The sequence below is a fragment of the Musa acuminata genome, chromosome BXJ2-4 (assembly GCF_036884655.1).
Source record: "Musa acuminata AAA Group cultivar baxijiao chromosome BXJ2-4, Cavendish_Baxijiao_AAA, whole genome shotgun sequence".
Classification (NCBI taxonomy): Eukaryota; Viridiplantae; Streptophyta; class Magnoliopsida; order Zingiberales; family Musaceae; genus Musa; species Musa acuminata.
Genome location: NC_088341.1, coordinates 25585070 through 25595197, shown reverse-complemented (window position 1 = coordinate 25595197; position 10128 = coordinate 25585070). Strand labels below are relative to the sequence as shown.

Sequence of the window (10128 nt, the reverse complement as noted above, 5' to 3'; positions counted from 1 at the left end):
TTTTCATCCTCGGTTTCCCAAAGCATACATCTTATATCATCAATTTACATTGGTTAATCATATTTTTATTAGAATACGAGTTTGTAATGCTTCCATAGAACACCATTATGTTTCAATGGGACAAGTTTCTTTGACTACAATTGTATGCATTTTTTCATAAATATTCTATAAGCGAGTATACAATTATGAGATCAAAAGGTGTAATAAAATATGAAGCCACACCTTTTCCTTTATTCCTCTTTGATACCCGTAACCCGCCCACACGCACTCATTCAAATACTTACTATTTCTATTTCTAGATGACCATTTAGTTTTTTTCTTATGATAAAATTTCTTTTTGTCATCGAATCTTCTATTTTAAACCCTCTCTCTCTCTCTCTCTCTCTCACACACACACACACACGCATCATATTTCATCTATGTTATGCACAAAACCTTCTTCTATTTAGAAAGATCATAGTATTCGACTTGTCTTTCTGCTTTTAATATCTTGTAGCAAAATTTCATTTTTATTTTCTTCAACACGACAAGAAGGTGATTGACATACGGTGAATGTTGCAAGAATATATAAAAAAAAAGGCATTCAAGTATCATTTGACTACATAAAAGCATCATCATATGTTTCCAATGGGCGCTTAAAATGCTCCTACAGAACGAACAGAGAAGATGATATATTTAATTGAACCATGAACCATAGAGAATAAGAGAAAGGAGAGAAGTGAGGAAGGATAAGCCAAGATCGAGTAACAAATGAGAAAAAAAAAAAAAAAGTTGATGACAAGAGAAGAGGAAGGAAAATGGAGATAGGAAAGGAAATATTACCTTCACCGAAGAGGCTATTGTGTATGAAAAAGAAAATATTTCTATCATAATATCTTCAATTAACACTCGTAAAGTGAATATATTCTGGTGAATACAATAGAAATAACAATGACCAAGGAGACTACAATAATAATAATAATATGACCAAAACATCAGATATGAAATAAAATTCTCCTCTCCTCTTAGTAGCTCCCTTAATTTTCTTCTTGTTATGCATTATTGTAATGCATAACAACAAGAAGTCTGTGCATCACCCTTTTAACATCAAATTAAAAATACAAAAACTTAATCTTCTAGGTTTGGTCCATTCATCGGATATGATACCAATTCACACCAAAAATTTAGTATATATATATATATATATATTTTCAATTCCACTGACAGGCACCATGTTGGATTCGATACCAACTCAATCCAAAAGGCTAACCCTCTCGGTTGTGGCCAAATCCAGTAGTCTACCAACTCTGTCGGTTTTTACTCTTACTCAAATCTCTCACGGAATATTTAGAAACACATGTTTATAAAGTTCTGAAAGACGTACGCTTATAGTTTCCTCCCCCACACACACACACACAGAGCTACAAGCAATACACGATGCACATTCATGCCATTAAATACAAATCTTGAACCGAGTGACACAAGTTGGTTTCACCATCAAGGCACACAAGAATAGCAACAGATGAAAGAGAGAGAGAGAGAGAGAGAGAGAGAGAGAGAGAGAGACAATAAGTCTGTTATGGCTCGAGTTAAAGCTCCGATGCATATTACTGCGAGCTCAACCTTGGTTTGGATAGGTTGAACTTATCCACAATACTGAAATCAAGAAAGAGATGAGCAAAACCTATTGGGAACATTGACATCATTTCCAGATTTCGTTCTATAAATCTGCCTGCCGCACATAATTATCAAACAATACAGATCAAGATAGACATTATTATCTCCAATTCAAGTCAGACAGATGAGACCTTAAGAGCTACAAACTCTACCTTCTCTATCCCAACTAAATGTTTAATTTCGACTAATTTCAGCAATCTTACCGAGAAATAACTTGATCAACAACAGCTAAGAACCACAGTAAAACTAAAACACTAGGTTTTGCTGCGTTCTATGACCCTTTCTACTGGATCCGTTCTATGACCCTTTCTACTGGATCCATTACTCCTGCATCATGATTACCGTAGACCAACCTGACAAATTTAGGGTATACAGTATCAGCACGATCCAGAATGAAAACTCTACACAACTAAAAGAGCCATAATGGCATAACAACAAGAAAGCAAAGGAATAGAAGGTTAACATGGTCCAGACTTCACTTGGACAACTCTAGTTGATTACTCATTTACCATAGCATAATATATCATCAAAATCCCCAATGGGGCAATATCGCTGTGATAAGAAGAATACAGAGACAAGAAAACATTCATCTGCATCTCTTGGAAAATCATGGCATCGAGCATTCAAATACATGTTCTCAAAATGTTACAAGGAATAGAGAATCATACACTTTGGTCAGCACCAGTGAGCTTTCTCCTTTGCTGATGCTCTGCAACTTTGTAATCCACCACCTCCCTGAACAAGTCTGAGCCAAGTTCGCAGTCTTTGCTTCCATAGACGGCAGCCTGAACACTGGCCATCAGTTTAGCGATTTCCCTGCCAGAAAATCCTTCAGTCTTAGCAGCAGCTTCTCTGATTACGTCATCTGATATGCCCTTGATCACTATTTTCTGCTGCTGAGGCCGATATAAGCCAAACCAACTGGACTTGCTATCCCCAGCCCTTGCAATGTATTTGTCCAAATACAACTTTAGCAACTTATACCGCTCCTCTTCCTCAGGCAGTGGGAATTCAAGTACCTCATCGATACGGTCAGCTACAGCAGAGTCGAGATCCCCAGGCCGGTTGGTGGCAAGGACAAGCACAATGTCCTTTGACTGGTCCCCTGTGCGGAAAAGGAGCGCATTAAGAGCACTCCGTTGGGCTTCACTCATATATGTCTTGTTGCGCCTATAAATCCAAAATCTGATTCAGTTTCTTTCAAATGTAATTATCCAGAAAAAAATAAAAATTTCCATCAAATAAAAATGTCCATGAGATTATGGCCGTGTATAGAGCACAATAAACATAGCATGACAATCAAGTAGCATGTCTTAGTAAGCAAATATAACAATCAACTTTCTAACATTATGAAACCTATTCTATTCAGATCTCATCACAGTAAAATACAATCATGAAATCTAGATTCTTCAGCTACAAATTAATACATCGAAAGCTGTGCTATTAAGAAATATACAAGTAGACCAAAATGAAAGGATCAGACAAACATTGAATAAAGTATTTGGAAATGGCAAAGTAGAAAGTAGAACAACTGAACTTCTATTCAAATATGAAAATGTCCACAAAGTTAATGTCACATGAGAAACTACATCTATGTGACACTTCCAACCTAGTCCATTTAGTTGCAATTCGTTTTTGGCTCAGAAATGGCAAATGCCAAGTTGTACTATGACAAATACATGAATGAAAATGTTATAGTGGTAAGGATCACTCACTCACACAAAAATGCATCTGCTTCATCAATGAAAAGAAGCAAACCCCTTTTAGATTTCTTGGCCCAATCAAATAATTGATGTATCTTGGTGACTGCTTGGGATCCCAATGGTGCAACATCACCACCGGTCATCAGTGCATAATCTAGACCCTGGAAATCATTAAACATAAAGTGAATGAGGACTTACTTCACAATCACTTCCCAGAAAAGAATAGGTCATAAAAGAAACATACAGATTTATGAGCTAATTCTCTAGCTGCCATTGTCTTTCCTGTACCAGGAGGTCCATAAAAGAGCATGTTACGGAATGGTGCCTGATGAATTTTTGTGTTTGCAGTGGCACTTGCGAGCTGTTCAATTCTTTTTTGAAGGGAAGGATTCAGAATAACATCACCGAAACCAGTCACTTTCTTTCCAGCATCATTCCCTTTCATCATCTTGTTGGATGCTGAGCTAACCATACGAGAAAAGAAACCAGACCAAGGGTATTTACCTCGGGAAGACTCTCTGATGAGAGAAGGTTGGCCCAAAATACGGTCAACATATCCCCAAACCACTCTAGCACCTTCTCTGATAACAAATATGATGCAAAAAACAGTAAGATATAGCTTAACAAGGACTCAATTACAACCGAGTACAAACTACACCCTACTGTTAAATGACTTTCTGATAGTATTGCATAGATCAAAGTTTCAAATTAAAACACATACGATTATAATTTTGAAGCTTTTGACTCAGAAGCTTAATAAATGATACACTCAAGTTGGGCCTCAGGTAGCTAGGACGAGCCAGTTTAACCATTCAACTTTTCATTTTTCTGACATTTCCAGCAAGACTACTATTTTTTGGGTTACTTTGGATTTTTTATTGAAGTAATAAAATAATACATAATGGACATGAAAGCAATTGAAATTTAGAAATATCTTCTCTTTTGCCTATTGGTGATGAACAAAAACACATGTTCAATGTACCAGACGATACTTTAAAAGGACCAAAGTGATTCTGACTATCACATCTCTTTGCATTTAATTCATGACCTATTCTTATTTTTTTACAATAATTGATTAATCATCTTTGGACCCTAAACCTCTTGTATAGAAGTCTGTTGAATTACAACTGAAAAGAAAGCCCAAAATAGACTTGAGGCCTATTACCCATATAAATGCCACCTGTCATCTTATCTCAGTTTTCTCTATCCTAGCCAATTATTACCCAATGGTTATGCTTCATCTAGATTCTTACCAATGCAGCAACCCTGAAACATTATTCCTCAATTACAAATCCAACATAGCAGCATGTAAAACGTGGCCAGTAGAAATTATAGAACTCTTAACTTTAAAATAAAGAAACATTTTTATTTAATTACTGAGAGACAGCAAAAGTAGTAAATGGGATAGAGACTTCCATTTTCATAAGGCTACCTTGTTGTGTAAATACCAGCAGCGACTGCAGTGACACCTCCAACAGCTATAACCAACTTGTTCTGATCAGTGAGTATTGCACGCAAACCACCTAACAAGCATCAAATTTTGATTTTGAGATCAATTAGCATCATTTGGCTCTTTTATCGCACATAAAAGAAAGAGATACTTAGAACACAAAATTACAGATACACTGACAATGCTTCAAGACTGCTTAACAACCCGATCACATAAAAGTTGAAAATTTTATGGAGTATGCATTGGTACATAAAATAAGGATATGTCCAGCACATTGTTTCCGATCACTCATTTTTTGGTGGCAAGTGCTGTTTCAGAAGTTTTTTTAATTACTGTAACTTGTGTCAAGAACATAAAAGAAACTCCGAAATCACTGTAAAAAATTGAACAATTCACGAATACAGAACCATTTTTAGCATGCAATAATAAGATGGTGCAGAGTATAATTCAGTCGATAGAACTCACAGAGTTTGCAGCATAGAGTGAAAAGGTAGGAATAAAGAAATAGCTGAAAAAATTAAGAAATCTGTCACAAAATATTCTGGGGTTACAATATTCTCCCGGGTGATAAGACAAGCATAACATATCATGCTTCGAATTTCATTCTTTGGAATACTTTATGAAACATAAGCAACATCTAATCAATGATCAACCAACATCCTGAAGCATGAATAGGTGTCAACTGGTAACTAAGACTGCTCATGATAGAGAGCTGCCAAGGATAAACTAGGATAGGAGATATTGGCACTTAAAGTGTGTTATTAAGTTAGTACCTCCAATATGTTCAAAGGTTGTATTAATTGCTGATATCCACTTTTCTCTCTCTGCATTAGCTCTTTCTATCAGCATCCGTCTGTTTACATCTTCAGCTAATTTTGCTTCATGTGCTCTTCCTTCTGCTTCTGCCAATGCTCTCACTCTAATAGTTTCACGTTCTAACTCTGCTTTCTCCCTTTCTGTCTGTCTTCGTTGTGCTTGAATCTGTTCCTCTGTAGCACGACGAATTTGCTCTTGCCTAATGGATGATTCTTCTTGCATTTTCACAAGCTCCTGATTTCTTGCTCTTTGACTTTCATGCTCTGCCTGCAGAAATAAAGAAAAGATAATAAATCTACAAAGATAGGTCAAATAAAATCCAAATCAATAGAGATACTTAGCATGCCTGCATCCTTTTCCTGGCCAATTCATCCTCATATCGAGCCATTTGGGCCTTTGTCTGAGCCTGTTGTTGAACTAGCTTTTTCTGTTCTTCATAGATTACTCGTTGCCTGTCCTGCAAGAAAGTGATATCAGTCACATTTAAACAAATCCAAAAACCAAGAGGAAGCTTAATCCCATCAAATTGCAGCTTAAATATAAAATTTAAGTGACAGCCAAAATATGCCTATGACTGCATCAAAACATAAAAATTTTCAAGACGTATAACATGTTAGTATGTCCACAAAAAAGAGGATAAGTGGCAAACTAGCATGATTCATAGCATGTAATCCAACTTTAATATTCAAAGATCACCTTTATTGACTAGTGCCATAAATAGAGCACAACACATGTAATCACAAAGGATCTTCATGGTAAACAGCAGTTGGTTGATAGTGGGCAGTCACTATGGATGCCATTATAAGACCAAAGTGGATCACTAGTACTTAGGTGTAGCGATTTGAGCCTAATGACAGAGGAAATCTTTGAAATAATCTTAAAGAATTGCAAAGAAAAGATTCAGAGAAGAATAAGAAAAATGATAAACGAATAATCAATTGTTAGAAGAGGAAAGAACCTAATAATGAAAAGAACTACTTGTAGGTATACTTTTAAACACAGCGAAGGGGGCATTGTAAAAGCTGGTGCACAGTAATCAGTGCAGGAGAGGAAGAAAATTAGTTGAAGCCTTTCTTTCTTTTCCAGTGTGTGTGAAAAAGTGGACAAGAGAAAGCACGAGAAAGAGGGAGGGAAGGAGGGAAGAAATGAAGCAAGCACAAGAGAGTAAGTGGCGGGGCAAGTGAATATCATCATTGGAAACATTGGGATTAAGCACTAAGGGTTCATGGTGTAAAAATTAAAAATTAACTATCTATATCTATAGCGGCCACTGTAAACTCCAGTGAATTTATACCTACCTATTGAACATAGCATTTGATACTAACCTGCATGTTACTTTTTTAAACAATGCCTTCAACAAATGATTCTATAAATAAATGGCTAGAAACAAACAGTGTTGTAAAACCTGACATCTTGAACTTGAATTTCATTTCAACAGCCAACAATTATAGGCAGTATTTAATTTCTACAGGCTTGATGAACAAATATAACAATCAAATGCAAACATATGTTTATTAATTTTCTTGTTTAGTTTATGGTGTTCTAAAGAATAATTGTTTCTTACATATTGTAAAAGATCACTTGGCAATCATTCATAAATAAAAGATCAAATACCCCACATGCATGTCATTCATCCATGGAATATAATTGGACAGCAAAATAACCAGAGCTGAGGAGACAAACCCTCATGTAAAACCCAAAAAGACAAAAAAATATCAGTGTGATCACTTTCAATGGAAGAGAGATCACATGGAAGAATGCCAATAAAACAAAGGCTGCAAACTGCATGAAAATTTTCATCATAAAGTAACTACTGCAACTACAAGACATTTTTAGTAAGACCTGGGATTCTGTAACCAGAGATGGATCAGAGTTCCCAACATAATGTTTCCCTGTGAACCAGAAGAACCAGGAGGTTATTGCACCTTCTAGAGAGAACTGTAGATCTTGAAGTCTTTCTTTTCCTAGCTATTCCAACTTCAAATTAAAAAAGAAAATCCAGAAGTTACCATTTTGATAAGTGATACTCTCAGTAACTTTCTGCTAGTAGTCTTATTTCCTCTTGGTATCATTTTGCTTGTGAGGATCTGAGATTTTTACCATGCTGAATCCTAAGTCACGGATGTTTTTTCTTCACTCTTTTTTGGACCTAAAAGATCTATTCCTAATCATAAAAGGTGTTATTTGACAACTAAACATAAGTATTGTTAATATGCATTGGTTATAGTTAGCTTTTGGCAAGGTCTCTTGCATGTGAAATTTACAAAACAGCCAGAACCATCCACAACAATGACAGAGGCATAGACAACATTCTGCAGACCAAAAACCCATAATCTTAAATGAGACTTGAAACAACGACACCAGATTTTACAAACAGCTGTAGCAGAAAAATAAAGACAGCTCTACAAAAATGACAATTAGGCATCAAATCGCTTGAACTTTAAAGACCAAAGGATCTGATTAAACGATATGAACTCCATTACCCAAAAGAATCGAAGAACTATACGGGAAAAAAAAAATTGCAGACCCTGGATTCACCAACACTCAATGGCATGCATTCCTAGTAAAAGAAACTTACAGTTTCATGCTGCGCTTGCATGGCCTGAAACTCTGCCTTCTTTGCAGCCAACTCCACTTGCTTTGTTTCTTCCTGCTTCCGCATCAGCTCAAACACCTAATCCACCAGAGGAATAAAGGAAAAGAAAAGAAAGAAAAGACCCTTGTGATTCTTTTATTCAATGAAACCAAAAAGAAACGTCGAACTTGGTCGCGACACGCCACCTTTTTGGCCTGCGGCGAGCTGTTGATCTTCCGCAACGCCTTGGCTCCCCGTTCCAGGGCCTCGGGGTCGAACCCTGCAGCAGTGGTCCGAGGATTGTCGTTGCGAACCCGAGCCACCTCGGCGGGTGGCACATCGGCCGCAGGCGGGCCAGGCGCGGCGGATGTTTGCGCTGGCGGGGCTTCCCGGGAGGTGTAGGAATTGAAGGGGGAGAAATTGAAGGGGGCGCCGTCAGCGTAAGCGTGCTCCACTGCGAGGGCTGCCGAAGCGACGGCGGAGGCCAACATAACGGACCGAAGCGTAGCCATTAGACGACGACGATTCCGTTGGAAAGGAAGTGAGGCAGAGAAGGCAAACCGTAAACTCCTAGGGTTTGCTTGTTTTCGGAAAAGGAGAGAAATGGGATTCCGCCACCGCGCAGCTGCGGCCCAGGGCTTAGGGTAGGGTTTATGACACCACCAAGAAGTGGAAATAAAGAAAGGACATTCTCGCAATTGAAGGGTTGAGTAATGTTTGGAACCTTGATGGCGTAACTAAGATATTGGAGAAGAGCGGCAATTTTCTTCAGTCGATTAGCTTGGCCACAAGATGGCTTTAAAAGTGACATGTTCAGCAGCTAATCAAGAAGACAAATAAAATCAATTTTACATGATCTAGGGTTAATATATTTTAATTTATCTTGTATCATCGATACCATTTAAAATGCTTAAGTGCTCCGGAGTTGTAACAATCATAGTGAATTATTTGAACAGGAAAGGGTGTTTCTATTAAATGTATTCACTAAAAAAGTATATATATATATATATATATATATATATATATATATATATATATATATATATATATATATATATATATATATATATATATATATATATATATATATATATATATATATATACGCAGTTTCAACACAAAACTAACTGGGCTATAAAATATGAACTTATATAGATCAAGCGAAGATTCTCAATACAACATATTAAGGTAAAATCTAAATTGAATTCTTCTTATCTTGAATATCAAATTTTAATTTAACTTATTTACTATCATATAATAAATTTATTATTATTATGAATATGAACAAATTTAATACTCTAATAATCTTTTCCCTTAAACTTATTTGTTTTTATATATCAAGTTTCATTAAAGATATTTGAAGACTTTAATTTTTAGAGATTTTGTAAGAATATTTTGTTGAATCTCGGATTAAGATCTAATGTGCGTTTTGAGTGACGCAAGACTAATTTCGATCATGAAAAAGTAATTTGATTAAAGTAGGAAGAAGAGGACGTTGGGTCGAAGTGAATATGTCAAAAGATTGGACATTGGACCGGAAGATTGGTTGATGTGCCGGTAGAAGATCTTCGTGCCATGAGTTTAGGTATCGGGCGGAAGGATCGGATATTATGCCAAGGAGATTGGATGTTACGGAATATCAACATACCAATTGGGTAATACATCGAAGGAGAGAACGATGTGCCAAAGGATTGGATGAAGCACCGGATAAACCAATGACATGTCGGACAACAAATGATCTATGCTTTGTAATAATTTGCTTAGATCGAAGTAGTTTATAGGGCTAATTGAGTTGGTTTCGGGTATAACCATGCCAACTTAAATAATGACCAAATGGGCCTGAGTTGGAGCTATTTTGAGCCAAGTGGAAGGCTCATTCAATGACCCTTAACTGGCCCAAGTGATGGCACCGCTTGAGACTCAGCCTC

The 10128-nt window shown here is 36.7% G+C and overlaps 1 protein-coding gene across 2 annotated transcripts; it reads right to left on the bottom strand.

Moving 5' to 3' along the window:
- Window positions 1-1785: 1785 nt before the first annotated feature.
- LOC135610171 (uncharacterized) lies at window positions 1786-8957 on the bottom strand. Of its 2 annotated transcripts, none has more exons than XM_065104336.1 (9): window positions 8407-8957; window positions 8204-8299; window positions 5972-6082; window positions 5583-5892; window positions 4792-4882; window positions 3604-3940; window positions 3372-3520; window positions 2325-2826; window positions 1786-2009 (listed from the first exon to the last, which is right to left on the bottom strand). In XM_065104336.1, the coding sequence occupies exons 1-9, from the start codon at window positions 8710-8712 to the stop codon at window positions 1995-1997; spliced, it is 1917 nt and encodes a 638-aa protein (XP_064960408.1). In that variant the 5' UTR covers window positions 8713-8957; the 3' UTR covers window positions 1786-1994. The 2 variants fall into 2 exon arrangements, with proteins under 2 accessions (XP_064960408.1, XP_064960409.1); XM_065104337.1 differs by lacking the exon at window positions 1786-2009 and having other exon boundaries at window positions 2443-2598; window positions 2676-2826.
- Window positions 8958-10128: the final 1171 nt, after the last annotated feature.

What these genes read in the sequence shown, in the direction of transcription:
- LOC135610171 (XM_065104336.1), bottom strand. Translation starts at nt 8,712, where the DNA reads ATGGCTACGCTTCGGTCCGTTATGTTGGCCTCCGCCGTCGCTTCGGCA. An exon ending in GCTCGCCGCAGGCCAAAAAG is followed by an intron (nt 8,300 to 8,406) that starts GTGGCGTGTCGC and finishes CTGGTGGATTAG; the next exon opens with GTGTTTGAGCTGATGCGGAA. An exon ending in GAGAATTAGCTCATAAATCT is followed by an intron (nt 3,521 to 3,603) that starts GTATGTTTCTTT and finishes AATGATTTCCAG; the next exon opens with GGTCTAGATTATGCACTGAT.